Source organism: Bubalus kerabau, chromosome 9 (assembly GCF_029407905.1).
Source record: "Bubalus kerabau isolate K-KA32 ecotype Philippines breed swamp buffalo chromosome 9, PCC_UOA_SB_1v2, whole genome shotgun sequence".
Classification (NCBI taxonomy): Eukaryota; Metazoa; Chordata; class Mammalia; order Artiodactyla; family Bovidae; genus Bubalus; species Bubalus kerabau.
This window is the reverse complement of record NC_073632.1, coordinates 33310223-33333417: the sequence shown is the minus strand read 5'-3', so window position 1 is coordinate 33333417 and position 23195 is coordinate 33310223. Positions and strand designations below refer to the sequence as shown.

General features: G+C 39.4%; 1 protein-coding gene across 4 annotated transcripts in view; it reads left to right on the top strand.

The window, feature by feature from the left end:
• The window catches only part of NCOA7 (nuclear receptor coactivator 7), a 159054-nt gene that overhangs the window by 66628 nt on the left and 69231 nt on the right, over positions 1–23195 (top strand). For all 4 annotated transcript variants that reach the window (XM_055534963.1, XM_055534964.1, XM_055534960.1 and 1 more), the window contains one exon: positions 10804–11024. In XM_055534963.1, the coding sequence (XP_055390938.1) occupies positions 10804–11024 (221 nt within the window). The remainder of the gene's footprint in view (positions 1–10803; positions 11025–23195) is intronic.

Sequence of the window (23195 nt, the reverse complement as noted above, 5' to 3'; positions counted from 1 at the left end):
CATTTGCCATAGAATACTTTCAGGAGAGATCTTGGAGGTTCTATGGCCTTGTGAATTCCTGTTCCACAACTTAACGAAGCCCTGTGACCTTGCAAAATGGCCCTAATTTTTCTCATCTGTCCTTTTCTTATCTGTAACATGGAGATAAGACTGCCTTCCTCGCTGGACTTTTATGAGGATGGGATGATATTTGGAAAGTTTGTAGCACAGTGCCTGATTCATTAGTCAACTCAATAGTGGTTGCTGTTAGGAAAAAAGTTCTTTCAAACTTTTCATGATAATCTTTTTTAAAAAGTAAATTCAGTTTTTAAAATCTGATAATATATATGAGTTAAATTATTGTAGGAAGGAGACTTCAAAGACTAAATATTAAAAATTTTATTGACTAGCTATTGTACATAAAATATAAAAAAGAGAAGTTAATTTTTTTTTTTTTTTACTTTCTTTCCCCACAACTTTTACCTTTCTTTTGCTAGAAAGTCACCAAATTTTTTGTTGTACCCTTAGACGACAGAGGATGAGATGGTTGGATGGCATCACCAACTCAATGGACATGGGTTTGGGTGGACTGCGGGAGTTGGTGATGGACAGGGAAGCCTTGCGTGCTGCAGTCCATTGGGTCACAGAGTTGGACACGACTGAGGAACTGAACTGAACTGTAGATCTTGTATTGTATGCATATACTCAATCAGCTTTAAATATGAAAACATTTCTATCTTCACTCTTTGTCTCTTGCTAATAGGGTTTTTTTTTTTTTTTCCGTACCTATGGCTTGCAAGAGCATAGTTCCTTGACCAGGGATTAAACCTGCAGTGATAGGGCAGAGTCCTAACCACTGGACCGCCAGGGAATTCCCATGTTCAGGTTTTAAAATATGGCTCTTATAACTCAAGAACTGAATTTAAATTTTTTTATTTAAAATTTTACTATATTTTGTCTATGACGCTTTTTATAGAAACACGTGGACCTCAAATTGTGGAATTAAGTAAGAGTCATAGAGAACCACTAATTTAAAATTAATGAAAGAAGTCTATTTAATATATTTTTAATTATATATGGCTAATATATTTTCTTTTTAAGTATCTAGATAAAGAGAGGGGGCTTTCCTGGTAGCTCACAGTAAAGAATGTGCTTGCAATGCGGGCGATCTGGGTTCGATTCCTGGGTTGAGACTATCCCCTGTAGAAGGGAGTGGCAACCAACTCCAGTATTCTTGCCTGGAGAATTCCATGGACAGAGGAGCCTAGTGGGCTACAGTCCATGGGGTCACAAACAATTGGACATGATTGAAGCAATTTAGGATAACATAATATCAAATAAACATTTTTGTATTAGATTTAATAAAAAATATTTTAAATATCACTGCTGTATGTACAATAGCCCTCAACTTTTGGAAATAGTAATTTTGTGATAAAAGGCTCTTTGATGATTTTTCACATTTATTTCTCATATTCCTCTAAGTTGGGCTATATTACAGAGGAAGAAACTGAAGAATTGAGCAAGTTAGTAATTTACCAATAGATCAAGAGATGAGAGTTTATTTTTGGTAACACATTGCTAATCAAAGCTGTGAAATGGCATATTTGTAGGACAGCAACTCTCAAACAAATCAAAACATGACCTCATTTATCCACTTATTGATTCAATAAGTATTTATTGACGAGCTAATGTTTAATGCATAGACCCTTGGAATATGGCATTTAATAAAACCTGGACAAACCCCTGCCCTCATGAAGCTTTCACTCTATTGCAAATGAAAGCCTTCTCTCTCCATTTGGTGCCTTTTTGTGTTGCATTCCCCTGGAAGTCAGCAAACAACTGAGGAGACCTCTTGCAGAGACAATGAAAGGAACTTGCTCTAGGTCCTTGACTTTGATGGCTGCCAGTGCTCTGAACATATTTCCTTTAGTAAAGGAAAAAAACCTCTGAGGGAACAGTTTTTACTGAGCTACTAAAAATGCTTTCTTTCACAGTATCACTTTATTTCTTTAGCTCTGGGTTAGGATATGAGTAGGGAAAAAATAAGGTATGTATTTGTCTTACAAATGCACATAATTTTAATGTAAAAAGAGCCAAAAGACTCCAAAAAAGCCCTTCAATATTCCTTTTTCAAAAAGATTGTAGTTAATTTACAATGTTGTGTTAGTTTCAGGTGTACAACAAAATGATTCAGTTATAGTAGTTAGTTCAGTCTCGGTTGTGTCCAACTCTTTGTCACCCCATGAATCGCAGCACGCCAGGCCTCCCTGTCCATCACCAACTCCTGGAGTTCTCTCAAACTCACGTCCATCAAGTCAGTGATGCCATCCAGCCATGTCCTCCTCTGTCGTCCCCGTCTCCTCCTGCCCCCAATCCCTCCCAGCATCAGGGTCTTTTCCAATGACTCAACTCTTCGCATGAGGTGGCCAAAGTATTGGAGTTTCAGCTTCAACATCAGTCCTTCCAATGAACACCCAAGGCTGATCTCCTTTAGGATGGACTGGTTGGATCCTCTTGCACTCCAAGGGACTCTCAAGAGTCTTCTCCAACACCACAGTTCAAAAGCATCAATTCTTCGGCACTCAGCTTTCTTCACAGTCCAACTCTCACATCCATACATGACCACTGGAAAAACCATAGCCTTGACTAGACGGACCTTTGTTGGCAAAGTAATGTCTCTGCTTTTTAATATGCTATCTAGGTTTGTCATAACTTTCCTTCCAAGGAGTAAGCGTCTTTTAATCTCATGGCTGCAGTCACCATCTGCAGTGATTTTGGAGCCCCCAAAAATAAAGTCTGACACTGTTTCCACTGTTTCCCCATTTATTTGCCATGAAATGATGGGACCAGATGCCATGATCTTCATTTTCTGAATGTTGAACTTTAAGCCAACTTTTTTACTCTCCTCTTTCACTTTCATCAAGAGGCTTTTTAGTTCCTCTTTGAGGTTATTGATATTTCTCCCAGCAATCTAGATTCCAGCATGTGCTTCTTCCAGCCCAGCGTTTCTCATGATGTACTCTGCATATAAGTTAAATAAGCAGGGTGACATTATACAGCCTTGATGTACTCCTTTTCCTATTTGAAGCCAGTCTGTTGTTCCATGTCCAGTTCTAACTGTTGCTTCCTGACCTGCATATAGGTTTCTCAAGAGGCAGGTCAGGTGGTCTGGTATTCCCATCTCTTTCAGAATTTTCCACAGTTGATTGTGATCCACACAGTCAAAGGCTTTGGCATAGTCAATAAAGCAGAAGTAGATGTTTTTCTGGAACTCTCTTGCTTTTTCCATGATCAGGCGGATGTCGGCAATTTGATCTCTGGTTCCTCTGCCTTTTCTAAAACCAGCTTGAACATGTGGAAGTTCCCGGTTCACGTATTGCTGAAGCCTGGCTTGGAGAATTTTGAGCATTATTTTACTAGTGTGTAGGATGAGTGCAATTATGCAGTATTTTGAGCATTCTTTGGCATTGCCTTTCTTTGGGATTGGAATGAAAACTGACCTTTTCCGGTCCTGTGGCCACTGCTGAGTTTTCCAAATTTGCTGGCATATTGAGTGCAGCACTTTCACAGCATCATCTTTCAGGATTTGAAAGAGCTCAACTGGAATTCCGTCACCCCCACTAGCTTTGTTTGTAATGATGCTTTCTAAGGCCCACTTGACTTCACATTCCAGGATGTCTGGCTCTAGGTGAGTGATCACACCATCGTGATTATCTGGGTCATGAAGATCTTTTTTGTACAGTTCTTCTGTGTATTCTTGCCACCTCTTCTTAATATCTTCTGCTTCTGTTATGTCCATACCATTTCTGTCCTCTATTGTGCCCATCTTTGCATGAAATGTTCCCTTGGTATCTCTAATTTTCTTGAAGAGATCTCTAGTCTTTCCCATTCTATTGTTTTCCTCTATTTCTTTGCATTGATCGTTGAGGAAGGCTTTCTTATCTCTCCTTGTTATTGTTTGGAACTCTGCATTCAAATGGGAATATCTTTCCTTTTCTCCTTTGCTTTTCGCTTCTCTTCTTTTCATAGCTATTTGTAAGGCTTCCTCAGACAGCCATTTTGCTTTTTTGCATTTCTTTTCCATGGGGATGGTCTTGATCCCTGTCTCCTGTATAATCTCACAAACCTCTGTCCATAGTTCATCAGGCACTCTATCCATCAGATCTAGGCCCTTAAATCTATTTCTCACTTCCACTGTATAATCATAAGGGATTTGATTTAGGTCATACCTGAATGGTCTAGTGGTTTTCCCTATTTTCTTCAATTTAAGTCTGAATTTGGCAATAAGGAGTTCATGATCTGAGCCACAGTCAGCTCCCAGTCTTGTTTTTGCTGAGTGTATAGAGCTTCTCCATCTTTGGCTGCAAAGAATATAATCAGTCTGATTTCAGTGTTGACCATCTGGTGATGTCCATGTGTAGAATCTTCTCCTGTGTTGTTGGAAGAGGGTGTTTGCTATGACCAGTGCATTCTCTTGGCAAAACTCTATTAGCCTTTGCCCTGCTTCACTCCATACTCCAAGGCCAAATTTGCCTGTTACTCCAGGTGTTTCTTGACTTCCTACTTTTGCATTCCAGTCCCCTATAATGAAAAGGACATCTTTTTTGGGTGTTAGTTCTAAAAGGTCTTGTAGGTCTTCATAGAACCGTTCAACTTCAGCTTCTTCAGCGTTACTGGTCGGGGCATAGACTTGGATTACCGTAATATTGAATGGTTTGCCTTCGAAACAAACAGAGATCATTCTGTCATTTTTGAGATTGCATCCAAGTACTGCATTACGGACTCTTTTGTTGACCATGATGGCTACTCCATTTCTTCTGAGGGATTCCTGCCCACAGTAGTAGATACAATGGTCATCTGAGTTAAATTCACCCATTCCAGTCCATTTTAGTTTGGTGATTCCTAGAATGTTGACATTCACTCTTGCCATCTCCTGTTTGACCACTTCCAATTGCCTTGATTCATGGACCTGACATTCCAGGTTCCTATGCAATATTGCTCTTTACAGCATCAGACCTTGCTTCTATCACCAGTCACATCCACAGCTGGGTATTGTTTTTGCTTTGGCTCCTTCCCTTCATTCTTCCTGGAGTTATTTCTCCACTGATCTCCAGTAGCATACTGGGCACCTACCAACCTGGGGAGTTCCTCTTTCAGTATCCTATCATTTTGCCTTTTCATACTGTTCATGGGGTTCTCAAGGTAAGAATACTGAAGTGGTTTGCCATTCCCTTCTCCAGTGGAGAAGGGAATGGATTTAGCTATATATACAAATAAATAATTTTTCAGATTCTTTTCCACTTTAGATTATTATAAGATATTGAATATAGTTCCCTGTGCTATACAGTAGGCCCTTGTTTGTCTATTTTCTATACAGTCCTTTAATACTCCTTTTTAGAAAGGTACCTATAAGAAGCTCAGAACCCTGACGGTAAGCCACAGCGCCTCACTCCTCTGCCCTTGGGCAAAGTCTGACTTAGTGTAATTGCCCCTAGTTTCCTTTTCTCTCCCAAGCAATGATTGCTTCTCAGTGTTAGCATTTCATCTTAGAGTTCTTTCTTTTTACTTTGCTGCATTTTAAAAATTTACTAGTATGAAATGCATTATTTTCATAGTAACACAGAGAATAAATTATATTGTAAAAAAACAGTCAGAGAGATAATGCAAGCCTAAAATCATTCCGTGGGAGCCGAGACCAAGAGGAGGAGGTGAACTGGAGAAGGAGAGATTCAGGAAACAGAATTGACCAGGCTGGGTTACAGCAGTGACAGGAGATGTAGGAATAAACACTCGTTTTATGTCATTGTGGCCTTTTATTTATTAATTATTTTTTAAGACAAATAGAGCATTACAAGAGGTTTTTTGGTTTTTAGGGTTTTTTTCCCACATTCACAGCCATTAGATGTTAACCATGTTTCATTATTTTCAATCTGCTATCTGTTTAAGATAATTTGCCAGGTAATTTTTTTAGTCCACCATGTACATGTTTACATTTGGGGTCATTGAAAAAGCCTTGGTGAAATAAAGGGAGTTTATTTTCTTGTAGAACTTTTTGTTTCCAGTTTACCTTAATTTAGTGAGAACAGAACCCTTCTGTGGGCATGTCTTGCAGTGACATTGATTTGAAGAACAAAAGGAAAGGCCTCAAAGATAATAAGTCCTAAAAAGGAATGTTTGAAGAGCATTAACTATACCACATTTATCAGATTGGCAATTATTCCCCCTTCAGTTCAGTTCAGTTCAGTGCCTCAGTCGTGTCTGACTCTTTGTGACCCCATAGACTGCAGCTCACCAGGCCTCCCTGTCTGTCACCAACTCCCGGAGGAGAGTCACAAGCTCTCCATGTCACAAACTCATGTCCGTTGAGTCAGTGATGCCATCCAACCATCTCATCCTCTGTCGTCCCCTTCTCCAGCCTTCAGTCTTTCCAAGCATCAGGGTCCTTTCCAATGAGTCAGTTCTTCGCATGAGGTGGCCAAAGTATTGGAGTTTCAGCTTCAGCATCAGTCTTTCCAATGAACATCGAGCGCTGATCTCCTTCAGAATGGATTGGTTGGATCTCCTTGCTGTCCAAGGGACTCTCAAGAGTCTTCTCCAACACCACAGTTCAAAAGCATCAATTCTTCAGTGCTCAGCTTTCTTTATAGTCCAACTCTCACATCCATACATGACCACTGGAAAAAACATAGCCTTAACTAGACTGACCTTTGTTGGCAAAGTAATGTCTCTGCTTTTTAATATGCTGTCTAGGTTGGTCATAACTTTCCTTCCAAGGAGTAAGCGTCTTTTAATTTCATGGCTGCAGTCACCATCTGCAGTGATTTTGGAGCCCCCAAAAATAAAGTCTTGACACTGTTTCCACTGTTTCCCCATTTATTTGCCATGAAGTGATGGGACTGGATGCCATGATCTCAGTTTTCTGAACGTTGACTGTTAAGCCAACTTTTTCACTCTTCTTTTTCACTTTCATCAAGAGGCTCTTTAGTTCTTTTTCACTTTCTACCATAAGTGTGGTGTCATCTGCATATCTGAGGTGATTGATATTTCTCCCAGCAATCTTGATTCCAGCTTGTGCTTCGTCCAGCCCAGCGTTTCTCATGATGTACTCTGCATATAAGTTAAATAAGCAGGGTGACAACATACAGCCTTGATGTACTCCTTTCCCGATTTGGAACCAGTCTGTTGTTCCATGTCCAGTTCTAACTGTTGCTTCCTCACCTTTATACAGATTTCTCAAGAGGCAGGTCAGGTGGTCTGGTACTCTCATCTCTTTAAGAATTTTCCACAGTTTGTGGTGATCCACACAGTCAAAGGCTTTGGCATACTCAATAAAGCAGAAGTAGATGTTTTTCTGGAACACTATTGCTTTTTTGATGATCCAGCGAATGTGAGCAATTTGATCTCTGGTTCCTCTTCCTTTTCTAAATCCAGCTTGAATATCTAGAATTTCACAGTTCATGTATTCTTGAAGCCTGGCTTGGAGAATTTTGAGCACTACTTTACTAGCATGTGAGGTGAGTGCAATTGTGAGCATTCTTTGGCATTGCCTTTCTTTGGGATTGGAGTGAAAACTGACCTTTTCCAGTCCTGTGGCCACTGCTGAGTTTTCCAAATTTGCTGGCATATTGAGTGCAGCACTTTCACAGCATCATCTTTTAAGATTTGAAAGAGCTCAACTGGAATTCCATCGCCTCCACTAGCTTTGTTTGTAGTAATGCTTTCTAAGGCCCACTTGACTTCACATTCCAGGATATCTGGCTCTAAATGAGTGATCACACCATCGTGATTATCTGGATTGTGAAGATCTTTTTTGTATAGTTCTTCTGTGTATTCTTGCCACCTCTTCTTAATATCTTCTGCTTCTGTTATGTCCATACCATTTCTGTCCTCTATTGTGCCCATCTTTGCATGAAATGTTCCCTTGGTATCTCTAATTTTCTTGAAGAGATCTCTAGTCTTTCCCATTCTATTGTTTTCCTCTATTTCTTTGCATTGATCCGTGAGGAAGGCTTTCTTATCTCTCCTTGCTATTGTTTGGAATTCTGCATTCAAATGGGAATATCTTTCCTTTTCCCCTTTGCCTTTTGCTTCTCTTCTTGTCATAGCTATTTGTAAGGCCTTCTCAGACAACGATTTTGCCTTTCTTTTTATTCCCCCTTAGGTAAATGTTAAAAATGTATTTCCATGCTTTGAAGAAGGATTTTACAGTGGGCTTCCAGAGCTCATAGTATGATTTCCAGTTACAAGGTCAGAATGCTCCAGTCATATTTATAACCTCCAGATAAGCAAATTCCTCTAGTTCTCTAGTTAGAACAAAAGATGTAACTGATTGTAAAATCACTGAAGTGTTAAATTGTACTCTGTCTTCTGTTATGCAGGTTTGGTATTGCTATTATTTAGCTTTTTTTTTTTTTTTTTTGAAATATCAATATGTTTGTCTCTATGGCTTGACAGTAAAGGTCTGTGTGGAAAAGGGGGAAAGTGAATGAAACAATGTATCCCATTTTGTTATTTCCACCTGTGAAAAGCAGTCTCTAATGAGATGTCCCCAAACAGTGCTGCTGTTCATCAAAACATGTGCCCTAGATCTGAGTGAGTTTAATTATAATGGGAACAGTGAAATGAGGACATTTAGATCAACTTACAGTGGCAAAATTCAGAAGATTAAGCAGCAGCAACTATCTCAGGCTGCAAAGAACTAATTTTGGAAATCTCTTTTCTCTCCTCCCCGGAAGGAATCATTTTAGGAAGTGGTCAGTAACATTCATCTCAGGCATGTTTTTGTTAAACCAATATATCAGAAGAAGATTAGCATGTCCTTCTGGATACAGAGATCAGCTGCTTACATAGACCTCCCTAAGCAAAGAACTGATCTCTGTGTGATACCTAGGTTGTGCATGCATGCTCAGTCATGTCCAGTCTTTGTGACCCCTTGGACTGTAACCCACCAGGCTCCTCTGTCCATGGAGTCTCCAGGCAAAAATACTGGAGTGAACTGCCATTTCCTTCTCCAGGGGATCTTCCCCACCCAGGGACTGAACCTTCGTCTCCTGCATTGGCAGGTGGATTCTGTTACCACTGACCCATCAGGGAAGCCACCATTGCATAGTAATTTCAACCTCATACAGAAATCTTGATCAAGAAATTGTTTTATTAGGAGCATTATCTGACTTACCTTTGCAAAGAGCTACATACAGTTTTACCTGAAAAAAAGCAGTTTAAGATGTGAGGGTACAAAATAAAAATATGTTTATTGGGTATAATTCCCTTTTTATGAGTTTCCAATTTTGTTTAGATTGTATTCTTGTTTGTTTGTTTTTTAACAAGTAAACCTAAAGAGATAGCTAAACTCAGAGATGGGGAGTCTAACCATCTATGATTTTTTTTTTCTAGCTGTGCTTTCTCTTATACCATATACTTATTTATTAGCCAGTGAAAATCTAAGAACTTGCCTGCTCAGTGTTCAATGAATGACAGCCTAGTTGAAATATTTGTTAGAACATGAGACTGTTATCTCAAAAGCTAAGTGTGTTGTATACCATGCCATATTTAGTTCTCATGTCATCATATGATTGTATTTGGGTATATTCTACTGTGTGTGTGTGTGTGTGTGTGTGTGTGTGTGTGTGTGTGTGTGTGTGTTCTGTTGTTGACACATATTATTTCAATTGATCCTGATAAAATATTGCATTAGATAGCCAAGCCTCAGTGACTTTAACTGTCAAATTGATTTGGCCAACAGTACAGAGCAAAGCAGCATAAAATCAAACTTTGTCCCTTTCTGATCCTAGTTATCACCTTTTCTTCCCAAAACACTTCCTCATCCATTGCCCAACATCAACTTGTGTAGATGCGCAAGGGAGTAAAGGAAGTAGACATGTGTGTGAAAAAGCTGACTGCGCCTCGACAGAAGAGGGGAAAAGGATCCTAATTTTAAAAATGTTTATATGTGACCAGCCTGTCTCACACAGTGGAGGCCAAGGCCCTTACTCTTTACATTCTGGGAGGTAAAAACATTCTTAAGAAGGACTAGTGAGTACAGAATGGCATGTCAGTAAATCAGAATGCTACGTCAACTGGAAAATATTTTGAGACTGGATTTCAGTGAATTATGGTAAACCTTTTACGCGTCTTTGAGGAGTGAAAAGTTGAAAATGTCAAATAAGTTAATGCTATTGGTCAGTTTTTATATTAGTAATTATACTAAGTTGATATTGTCATTATGGTGTTGTCTATCCCAAGAAGTTCAGCTCTTTCTTACTACTATCATAGGTATAAAGGAAAAGAATTACTCAAATCTGAACCAGCTCACACCTTGACGAACCTTTATATTCAGTGTGTGAGTCAATTATAAAGGATTTGTTTTTTATAAATATGCTTGCTCATCAGGCTAAAGGTACCCTTGAGACCAGAAACAGTTAAAAAAGCAACACACTAAAATGGCATGATAGTAAAGTAGCTGTACATTTTGATAAAAAAACATACCCAATGTCTTATAGCCTGTAGAAGAATCTAGTATTTCCTCAGGTCTAAAGCATTTCTGAGTGATGTTTTTGAGATATAAATATTGAGGACATAAAACAGAGGAAAGGCCACAGATCTCCATAAAAGAATTTTTAAGTGATTAAAAAAGACAAAATAACAGGAAAGTATAATTAACAATAATATATAAAAATAAACAAAAATGGAAAAAAACCAATAATATAAAGTGTTTTCAGTATCAGTTAATTAGTTTCTCAAAGCCCAGTAGCATGAAATTAATATAATTTCTCTTAGCAAATTATTTTTCTAATGTTTTTCCTATTTTTTCCTTCTCACCCTTAGATTGAAAAAGAAAAAGCAAGCCAAACAAAATGCAGAGACAGCCTCAGCTATGGCTGCAAGGACTCATTCTGGAAAAGAAGATTCTAGTAAAGTCATTTTAGAGCAAGACAAGTGCAACATTGCTGTGCAAGAGGAGTACATTACTGATGAGAAAAAGAAGAGAAAAAGTAATCAGTTAAAGGAGATCAGGCGTACAGAACTAAAGAGATATTATAGTATTGGTGAGTATTGGTGGCAACTCTGCAGTATTTTCATATTAAAACTGTAGTAATTTTTTAAAAGATGATAATTTGTTACTGGTAATAGTATATCATATGATAGTAGTGTAGTGTTAGTTGTTCAGTTGTGTCTGAGTCTTTGTGACCCCATGGATTGTAGCCCGCCAGGCTCCTCTGTCCATGGCATTCTCCAGGCAAGAATACTGGAGTGGGTTGCTGTTCCCTTCTCCAGGGTGTCTTCCCAACCCAGGGATCAAACCTGGGTCTCCTGCATTGCAGGCAGTTTCTTTACCATCTGAGCTACCAGGGAAGCCCATATAATATTATAATATGCTATATAATAATAATGAGAGTGAGAGGTGGAACTTGAGGACTTTAATATTTGTTACTCTTGCATATGCGCGCTGTCATGTCTGACTCTTTGTAACCCATGGACTGCAGCCCACCAAGCTTCTCTGTCCATGGGATTTCCCAGGCAAATATACTGGCGTGAGTTGCCATTTCTTTCACTAAGGGATCTTCCCGACTCAGGGATCTCACCTACATCTTCTGAGGCTCCTGCATTGAGCCAGGTGGGAAGCCTGATACAATAGTAACAGTTTATTGAGCAGCTTCTATGTGCTGCCAGGCCTTGTTTTATTGATAAAATCTTATATAAAGAGAAGTACAGTTAAATAAGATTGATGTGTCTTATTTAATCTTATCTTCCAGCATCTAACACAGTGCCTAGCACATAGTGTCTGCTCATAAATATTTATTAAATAATGGTCACGTACCCTGTATGAGAAGTATTTTTCTTAATGTTTATAGACATATCCATAGAAGTCTTGGTAGAAATGCCTGCACAGTTTGGTATCAGCTAGGCAATAGGAAATGGAGGAGACATGGCCTGGCATCCTTAGATTAAAAAAAACAAAAGACCATGACGATGATGACTTGGAAGATGTAGTTAAGAGGCCTCTTAAGATGCATCCAGTGTCATACAGCGTCTGAAGATGATCGTTGCATCTGTAGTCATGTTAGCACCAGTGACTTGTCTAGTGTGATGGAGGTCATACTCCTGTTTTGCTTTACCACTCTTCTCATGCCTCCTGATCCTGTCACAGGCAGGATCTGAAGTATGTTCAGAGGTCTCTTGCATTGCAGGCAGATTCTTTGCCATCTAAGCCATCAGGGAAACCCCCTAAAGAAAGAGAACCAGGAAATGAAACTTGATGTGACACAGATTACGGTGTACTGAAGATTGCAAGGCTCAGAAGACTAAGGAGGTCTCTAAGAATGAACTGCAGTTCAGTATATGAAACCTGGGCTGGTAGCAGGCACTTGGTCCACAGGGCCCCAGACTTGGTCCCAGTTAATGCCAGTTACCGGGGGACAGATCTGGTCTGTGTGTTTAATATAACTTTCTACTAGTTCTCATCAAAGATACAGGTGGGCTGCCATTGGGATGGTTATAAGTGAGGTTTTGCTGACATTGCTCCTACAAAGGCACAAGCTTCCTACTACAGGTACCTGCCTGCTTTTAATCTGAAGCCATCCAGCATTTTATAAAAAGCTGTAACTGTAAACGTGTGATTAATAAACTCCCTCTTAAAATTTTCAGTGTTGAGTATTATCTCAAAAAGAGAAACAGGGGTAAGCAAAATGGCTGCTCACGTCTTTTACAGTGTACACATTGGACATTTGAAAATGTGTGGTTTTTACAGTCACACAGTTTAAAACACTCTCTTCTCATCCTACTTTAAATGCTGGTGCTTACAAAGTATTTTAAAATTGAGACATTTTGCTCCGTAGAGTTTCCCTGAAGGAAGCTGACAGAGTCCTTTCCATCGCGATTTCTCTTTTCATGATGCTCTACTAACTTCAGCTGATGTATGGCTAGCTTTTTAACATGCTGCACTCTGTTGTGTGTGTCGCACTTTGAAACAATACCGTTCACTCTGTTGTTGTTGTTCAGTTGTTAAGTTATGTCCAACTCTTTGTTATGCCATGAACTGCAGCACACCAGGCTTCCCTGGCCATCACCAACTCCCGGAGTTTACTCAAACTCTTGTCCATTGAGTCAGTGATGCCATCCAACCATCATATCCTCTGTTGCCCCCTTCTCCTCCTGCTCTCAATTTTTCCCAGCTTCAGGGTCTTTTCCAGTGAGTTGGCTCTTCGCATCAGGTGGCCAAAGAATTGCAGCTTCAGCTTCAGCATCAGTCCTTCCATTGAATATACAGGGTTGATTTCCTTTAGGATTGACTGGTTTGATATCCTTGCAGTCAAAGGGCCTCTCAAGAGTCTTCTCCAACACCACAGATCGAAAGCATCAATTCTTTGGTACTCAGCCGTTTTTATATAAGTCCCACTCTCACATCCATACATGACCACTCGAAAAACCATAGCTTTGACTAGATGGACCTTTGTCAGCAAAGTGATGTCTCTGCTTTTTAATACTGTCTAGATTTGTCATAGCTTTTCTTCCAAGAAGCAAGCATCTTTAAATTTCGGGGCTGCAGTCACTGTCTGCAGTGATTTTGGAGCCCAAGAAAAGAAAGTCTGTCACTGTTTCCTTATTTATTTGCCATGAAGTGATGGGACCAGATGCCATCATCTTAGTTTTTTGAATATTGTGTTTTAAGCCAGCTTTTTCACTTTGACCTTCATTACGAGACTCTTTAGTACCGTTCACTCTACTCTTTACTTAATTTTTTAAAATTTTATTTATATTTTAATTGAAGGTTAATTGCTTTACAGAATTTTGTTGTCTTCTGTCAAACATAAACATGAATCAGCTATAGGGCCACATATTTAATTCTTATTAGACTTCACCAGCTGCCACAGTCATCATTTCTTCCAGGAACCCCACTCTTTCCCTGGACAGGTTAAATTTCCCTTCTGTATTATCATCATGGGTTTACTTACCTTCTTTCCTGTTTGTAGACTGGTGTGAATTAGACCCTGTATTAGCTTTGTTAGTATCTGCTTCACATGTGCTCTTTAAATGTGCATTGAGTGGATAAATTATACACAAATTAATGAATACTGTGATTGTTTGGACTTTCATGAAAATTCTGGAAGGATATAGGCAACAAAAAAATAGTTGACTCAGAATTATCCTGTGATTTTATTTGGTGACAATAACTAAAGAGATGCCATTATAACTTTTCATCTTCTTTCGAGAATGGCACTAATAACTGGTTTGGAGGTTTCAGGCATTTCCTTAGGAGAACCCAGTGCTTACAGAACACTAGGTTGCCCACTGAGTCCCAGGGTTCCTTGTCTTTTCCACATCTTACTCTGCCTGTGTTGGCAGGTTTGCTTGATGTCACGGGGTGGACCTGGCATATTCCCTGGATTTCCACCCAGAAATGTTGTCTTGTACCACCAGGTGGAGCTTAGACTCAAGTCAAAAGTAATTTCGGTTTAAGTTCTTTTGATGGCACCAGTCCGGGGAGGAGCGATGCTAAAATGGGAGGATCTTGTAAGCCAGATTTGTTGTTGTTGTTTAGGTGCTAAGTCGTGTCCACCTCTTTGCGACCCCATGGACTGTGACCCGCCAACCTCCTCTGTCCATGGGATTTCCCAGGCAAAGAATACTGCATGGGGTTGCCATTTCCTTCTCCAGGGGATCTTCCCAACCCGGAGATGGAATCTGCATCTCCTGCAGTGGAAGGCAGATTCTTTACCGCTGAACCACCATGAAAGCCCTAGCCACATTAAGGATTTGGATTTTATCCTGTATCTGTGGAAGCCGTTGAGGGAACTCTGTAACTCTCTGTTCTAAGAGGATAAATCTAAGGACAGTGGGTGGAAGTGAGCCTGAAGGCAGGTTGGAGACCGGGGCAGAGGAGAAACAGAACCCTATGAAAGGTTGTTGTTGAATCACGTGAAGACACCGGGATTCTTGGCCCCCGGAGGAGAAGAATTCAATCCGGGGCCAGAGACGAGGCTTGATCGCTCAGAGCTTTTGTGTAATAAAGTTTTATTAAAGTATAAAGGAGATAGAGAAAGCTTCTGACATAGGCATCAGAAGCAGGCAGAAAGAGTACCCGCTTGCTAGTGTTAACAATGAAGTTATATACTCTCCAATGAATCCAAAAAATGTCTGGAGGTTGTAAAGACCTCCCATAATTTACATTTTAAAATAACAGAATTAGCCAGAAGGTTTAATCCAGAGACTGTCCTCAGGCAGGATACATTATTGTTATATAATCCTAAGGAATGTAGAGAAGGAAAAAAAAGTTTGTCCCTTCTTCCTCCTTGAGAATTCCAGACCCCTCTCTCCTTGAGGACCCCTAGACTCCTTATCAACCTGCCTAGGAACTGACTCTCTCACCTAGGGAGAGAAGTTGCTCCTAGAAACAGCATTATTTGGTATGGTGTGTGAAGGAGAAAAGGGACAGAGTCAAGAATTGGCAAACTTGAAAACTCAAGAAGGAAAACAGTGAAAATGTGTTTGGAGATATTTTAGAGGTACCAAGTAGGTTTGTCTAGAGGGGCCTGAATTTCAGGCGAAAGGCCTGGAAATTGCTACTTCAAGGTGTAAGGTGACTACATATAAAAGACGCAATCCAGGGAAAACAGAAAGTCGAAACAAAAAGTTAATGGATGACAAATGACAATGAGTTTATAGAAAAACAGACTAGGAGGATCTGTAAAGGTAGGCTGATTTTTGTTTTCTCTGGGTACAGAAATTACAAAAGAGTTTTGTTTTCTTCATTTTTTTCTACATCACACAGTTTAAAGTTATTTTTAATACCAATCAGAAAATTATAGCGAACTGAATAATATAACAGAGCAAACCCAAGGGCTTTAGAAAAAGAAGATTAGACAAATGTAAAGTTCTATCATCAATATAAAATAATTACTTCCTGTTGGCATCGGTTTCCACATCTATAATATTACCTACTTGATTTAAGGAAGCATATTTTGACAAAATAATATTTTTAGCTCTTTAGATTTATCTGTGCCTCATGTAAGCCTTGGATAGCAATTCCTTACTCCTACCACTTAGAAGAACACAAGAGCTAAGATGCTGATAGAAGATGTTATGGAAAGACTGAATCACGAGAATTGCCTGTAACAAAATGATAACCACCCCCAAAAATGCTTTGTTTTTGAGGAGGGGAAATAGGAGTAATTTCCTTGAGGCAGATGGCATCAGATAAATCGAGATCTAGCACCTACTGTGGCACTGGGCACATGGTAAGCATCCCACCAAAAGCTTCTGACATAAGTGAACTCAATTCTTCTGTGCCTGCCCTGGTATTTACTGATAGAGCTCCTTATTCAGTTATTCTATGTATTTATATAAACCCTTAAGGAATTGTTTGATCACAGTATATTTTCTACAGTTTTATATTTTAATAATATGTTAGCATATTTTTCAAAATTTGCTGTTATAGTTAAATTTGGCACAAGTAGTAGTAATGTTTACATATGTTTCAAAAGATGTTTGGTCCATATCACAGTATCAAAATATATTGAGTGGCATGAATTAAATACATCTCAAAATTCTCTTATATTAAAGGAATACATTATTCCTTCACATTAGAAGAGTATACATCTTTGCTTCTATGGAAGTGAAGATAGGAATGGGAATTTTATAAATGTGTCTCAGTGGGAAGTTCTTCAAACTGAAACATAGATATACAGATGTAAGACCTAAAAGAGAAAAGTTTTATAAATATGGGAGGCAAGACTAAATTGGAATAAAATAAATCACTGTGTTTTTGTAGTATGTTTATGTAAAAGATTAGTAAGAATCCTGAATGGTAAAGTAGATATTTTAAGAGAATTAGGAGGTGATTTTGACAAACAGAAAGCACTTAGGTATGAGTCTGGTTAGTTTTGTGCTTATAGCAATAAAGATTTATTTAGAGAAAACCTCTGCAGTATAAAGAATGAATTTAGCTTTTCAACAATAAATCTGTAAAGTCTAAAGCATTTCAAATTGTAACTTTCCCTCCTGAGTTCAAAAGAAACTTAACAAGAGTAAAAGAAATGAAATTCTCCACTTTTCCTTTGTTAAACATTTTTGGGGTTTGCCACACAATACAAGTAAGCAACTACTGAATTATTTCTCACGATGGCAACCCTAAGACTTTTCCTCATACAGATTATTTTTCCTTGGGGTATTTTTTAACCATACATGTGAAGATTTCCCATCTGTCATTTATTATTGTTTTACTTTGAAAGTTCAGAAAGCCAAAGCTGTGCTATTTTGATAAGTTAATTCCTACACATAAAACTAGGTCAAACCACAGACATACAGTAGCATTACTCTTCTGTTCAAAAATAATGTTCATTCTAGTACTTCAGAGTTCAAATTAAAGGGTTAAAATGGACTTTGATGTGAAAGGAGGCTATCAAGACCCTAATTCATAATTTTTAAAAATCAAGCAGGATACTTGAGGGACTTAGGGTATAACATAAATTGAAATGATTAAGGTGGAAATAACTGGGCCTGTGCTTCTTGGGGCCATTAAGGAAATCGAACTAATGTTTAAAGTGAAGTCTTCTCATGAAAGCCTAGGTGGTGAACAGGTCCAATCTGACGAGTGCCCCGGAAGAGTGCTTTCATGAGCGGAAACTTACAGTTTAGTTCAGTTCAGTCACTCAGTCGTGTCCAACTCTTTGTGACCCCATGAACCAAAGCACGCCAGGCCTCCCTGTCCAACTCCCGGAGTTTACCCAAACTTATGACTATCGAGTCAGTGATGCCATCCAGCCACCTCATCCTCTGTCATCCCCTTCTCCTCCTGCCTTCAATCTTTCCCAACATCAGGGTCTTTTCAAATGAGTCAGCTCTTTGCATCAGGTGGCCAAAGTATTGGAGTTTCAGCTTCAACATCAGTCCTTCCAATGAACACCCAGGGCTGATATCCTTTAGGATTGACTGGTTGGATCTCCTTGCAGTCCAAGGGACTCTTGAGTCAAGAGTCTTCTCCTACACCACAGTTCAAAAGCATCAATTCTTCAGCGCTCAGCTTTCTTCACAGTCCAACTCTCACATCATACGTGACCACTGGAAAAACCATAGCCTTGACTAAACGGACCTTTGTTAGCAAAATAATGTCTCTGCTTTTTAATATGCTGTCTACGTTGGTCATAACTTTCCTTCCAAGGAGTAAGCATCTTTTAATTTCATGGCGGCAGTCACCATCTGCAGTGATTTTAGAGCCCCCCAAAATAAAGTCAGCCACTATTTCCTCATCTATTTGCCATGAAGTGATGGGACCAGATGCCATGATCTTCGTTTTCTGAATATTGAGCTTTAAGCCAACTTTTTCACTCTCCTCTTTCACTTTCATCAAGAGGCTCTTTAATTCTTCTTCACTTTCTGCCATAAGGGTGAAAGTGACCTGCATATCTGAGGTTATTGATATTTCTCCCGGCAGTCTTGATTCCAGCTTGTGCTTCATCCAGTCCAGCGTTTCTCATGATGTACTCTGCATAGAACTTAAATAAGCAGGGTGACAATATACAGCCTTGACGTATTCCTTTCCCGATTTGGAACCAGTCTGTTGTTCCATGTCTAGTTCTAACTGTTGTTTCCTGACCTGCATACAGATTTCTCAAGAGGCAGGTCAAGTGGTCTGGTATCCCCATCTCTTTCAGAATTTTCCACAGTTTATTGTGATCCACACAGTCCAAGGCTTTGGCACACTCAATAAAGCAAAAGTAGATGTTTTTCTGGAACTCTCTTGCTTTTTCCATGATCCAGTGGATGTTGGCAATTTGATCTCTGGTTCCTCTGCCTTTTCTAAAATCAGCTTGAACATCTGGAAGTTTACGGTTCACGTATTGCTGAAGCCTGGCTTGGAGAGTTTTGAGCATTACTTTACTAGCGTGTGAGTTGAGTGCAATTGTGCGGTAGTTTGAACATTCTTTGGCATTGCCTTTCTTTGGGATTGGAATGAAAACACCTTTTCCAGTTGTGTGGCCACTGCTGAGTTTTCCAAATATGTTGACATATTGAGTGCAGCACTTTCACAGCATCCTCTTTTAGGATTTGAAATAGCTCAACTGGAATTCCATCACCTCCACTAGCTTTGTTTGTAATGATACTTCGTAAGGCCCACTTGACTTCACATTCCAAGATGTCTGGCTCTAGGTGAGTGATCCCACGATCGTGATTATCTGGGTCGTGAAGATCTTTTTTGTATAGTTCTTCTGTGTATTCTTGCCACCTCTTCATAATATCTTCTGCTTCTGTTAGGTCCATACAATTTCTGTCCGTATTGTGCCCGTCTTTGCATGAAATGTTCCCTTGGTATCTCTAATTTTATTGAAGAGATCTCTAGTGTTTCCTATTCTATTGTTTTCCTCTATTTCTTTGCAGAAGAGCTTGTTATATTTAAGCAGAAATACTGGGAAAACTGCACTTAAACTGTTGCCAATGTTTGCAGGTTATGGATTAATGGTATAAATAAATAGGCGAAAAAATAAAAACCTTAACAAAATGTTCCCTTCAAAGGAGCAAAGAGGAGAGGCACAGACTTCTCCACAGCAACAAACAGCAGAGGAATTAAACTTCTTCAGAATTGTGAAGTGAAAGTTGTTTTCCAGGTTCAAAGATAACAACATCCTCAGACATACTAAGGTCTCAGGAAACAGACCTTTTGTGTCATACCTTTCTTAAAATAAAGTTACTGTGCGGGAATGATGTTCTTTTCTGAGACGCATGTCGAAATGTAGTCCTCAAGAATGAAAAAGTCATTGTATAAAAGGATTGTTGGTGGTCAGTATTGTAACTAATTAAACATAAAATTTAAAAATACATAATAATCATTGTAAATGTGGCTTTAAATATGACTATAAAAAAGCATCACCATTCTTTTTTCTAGCTTTATTGAGATATAATTGACATAAAATTGTGTAGGTTAATGTATACAGTATGTTGATATATGGATATATTGCAAAATGATTACCACCCTGGCATTAGCTAATGCCTTCATTTGGTTCCATAATTACCATCTCTTTTGTGTGGTGGGAACATCTAAGATCCACTCTCTTAGCAACTTTTAAGTATAACGTACAGTATTATTAACTGTGATCAGCACGCTGTTCACTAGATCCTCAGAACCTATTTGTCCTATCATATCCCTGGAAGTTTGTACCATGATCAGCGTCTCCCTGTTTTCCCCCGCCCTACCAGTTCCTGGTAATCTGGCTGAGTTTTGCTCAAGGGAAACTCCTTCCTTTTCCTCTCGCAACTCCAGCCCTCCCACTAAAACAGTGTATTATAACCCGTTCTAGTCACTGAGCAAACCAGCTGTGTCTGACAGAACCTGCTGTACTCTGAGTTCAAGTTGAGATTCTAGTCCTTTTATGATCATGATGCTCTGCATCATGCAAATCTTGTTTCCTGCTCAGTCATTGAGTGATATCCACTTTGTATTATGAGAAATCTCATTGTTGGTCAAACACTCAAATGTGGTTTGGGCTGAGAGAAGGACAGCAGTTCAGACTCAACAGGGTTAGTGATTTTTCAGTCGGAGTGATTTTGAAAAATCAAATTAGAACTGACCTGGGGAGTTTGCAAGGGGAAAAATACTGACAGGAGGAATGTGATTGGGTCTTTTTTGGAAGGCAGTCTGGTCACTTTTATGAGGAGTTTTACTTTGGCACACTCTTTGACCCAACAATTCTTTTTACACAAGCTTACCCTAAGGAAATGATCGTGTGCGTCGATAGATTTGACCACAGAGACTATCACTGCATTTTTTAAAATAGTGGGAAAATTAAGATAACATCAATGACTTAACATGGAATACTATGTGTCATTTTTTAATGATGAAGAAAAACAGTTGAAGACGTGGGAAATTTTCACAAAATACTGTTACAGTGGAAAGGCAGGTTGGCAATAGGGTATAGATTATGATACCATTTTTGTTTAAAAGAAGGAGAGCTGCTGAAAGTACATTTACCAGAAATCAGATGTTTCTGTCTGAACCAGGGTAAAATGGGTAATTGGTTATTTTCTTTTGTTCCACTGTATTTTCAAATGACCACAGATAGTTTTGATTCATATAGAATTGTTTTTCACATTTCCTAAAATTTCTCCTAAGGCTGAAATTTACTCAATTAAGGCCTTGATCTATTTATACAAAAGGAAAAAAGGACATTTTGAGAAATTTTTTTTCAGAGGGTGGGAAAGAAGGTGGGAAGGTGAGGAGAAGCAGCATCAGACATGAGGAAGAGCAGAAAGAATGTTTTGGGTGAGTGTCTCCTGTGGGCTAGATGCTTTTTTTCATTATTTAATTTTCTAATCATCATGATCTACTGCAGGCAGTAGTAGCCTGTTTTGTAAATGAGAAAATCTAGAAGCTGAAAAACTTTCAGAAGGTCCCACTGCGCCTCTGCATGAAGCCAGGTTCAAGCCCAGCTCTGTGGTACCGAAGCCCGAATGAAGCCTCCCTCATCTTTCTTGCTTTCCCCCCAATCTACTGTGAGAGAAAAATAAGGCAAGATTTAAATAATATTTTCATGTCTTCTCCCCTGCCCTAAGAACATTGTTCTATCTTAGGGAGGAATAAAAAGGTGACTATGCCTGGAATTTCCTTTTTCCCTGAGCTGTAATGAATGTGATGATAAGGTTGCAAGTTCTCACTTAATTACCTGACCCAGTCACACACGTAGTTACATTCAGAACACTCACTGACTTTACAACTAAATCAAATGCGGAGAGAAATAACTGGTTCCTCCGAGTCAGAGTGAGACTCGTTCGTTTATTCCACAGCATCGTGTCGGTGGTGTCGTGGTGAATCTTCATTCATTCTGCATACGGGTGAGGGCGTGATCAGAGCGGAGGGTGGTACTGGGCTCTGAAGTAGAGGGTTCTGTGAGAGACAGCTCCTCCTCTGTGCTTCTTCCAGCCTAGGTTTTACTTCAGCGTGACTCATTTTAATCAAGGACTGTAGTGCTTCTGATACGCTTGAAGGAAGGTAAATAACACCTACTGAAGACATTTCCCTTTGTGTCAGAGGATGAAACATGGTGTTCACACCGAGTACAGAGTTCCTCCTCACGTTCCCACCCTCTCCAGGCTCTTTATGGCATGGCTATCTAAAACTTTATTAATGGTTTATGATCAGGTATTCCAGAAATTACCCTTAGAATGCTAAACAACAATACTGAATATTTTAATTGCACTCTTGACTGAGGCAGGCTAGTGATACAGAAAGTGTGTATCATCAATAGAGAAAATATGATATCTTTAAGCAAAGACAAGTCCTATGTTTTCTTCAAGAATATTTATGACTTGACATTTTACTGTTAAATCTTTGATCCATCATCTGCTTTGACCTCAGAGCGATATGGTTTTATCTCCAAACATTAGCTAGTGCTCACCATTATCATTTAATAGTCGTCTGTAAGGTTTCCTGAGCCCTTTCTTTGCACTTTGTGGAGTGCTTTACCAGATTGAATTGCCTTATCTAATCCTTACGGTAACTCTCTGGGAGAGTCCATTTGGCATTCCCATTTTACACCCTGAGAAACCGCCGTAAGTCCCATGTCCAAGGTCACGCAGTGAGGCAGGGACAGACAAGAATTCATTCTGTGTGCCTGGCGCCGGAGCTTCCACTATAACACGAAGGTAGACATTTATGTGAAAACTGAGCCTTTTCTTACTGGTTTTAAAGGTACCTTTATTTTACATGAAATTCTTTCAATACCAGGCTTCCCTGGTAGCTCAGATGGTAAAGAATGTGCCTGCAGTGCAGGAGACCCAGGTTCAATCCTTGGGTTGGGAAGATCCTCTGGAGAAGGAAATGGCACCCCAGTCCAGTATTCTTGCCTGGGAAATCCCATGGACCGAGGAGCCTGGCGGGCTGAGGTCCATGGGGTCTCAAAGAGTCGGACACGACTAAGCGACTTAACACTCACACTTTCAATACAGCTCTGACATTTGGTTGTTTCACTACAATGTTTTAATTGCTGTGGCTTTATAATCATGTGTTTTAACATGATACGGTATTGTTGTTTAGTCTCTCAGTTGTGTCAGACTCTTCTTGACCCCATGGACTGCAGCACACCAGGCTTCCCTGTCCTTCACTATCTCCTGGAGTTTCCTCAAACTCATGTCCACTGAGTCGATGAAGCCATCCAACCATCTAATCCTCTGTTACTCCCTTCTCCTCCTGCCTTCAATTCCCAGCATCAGGGTCTTTTCCAGTGAGT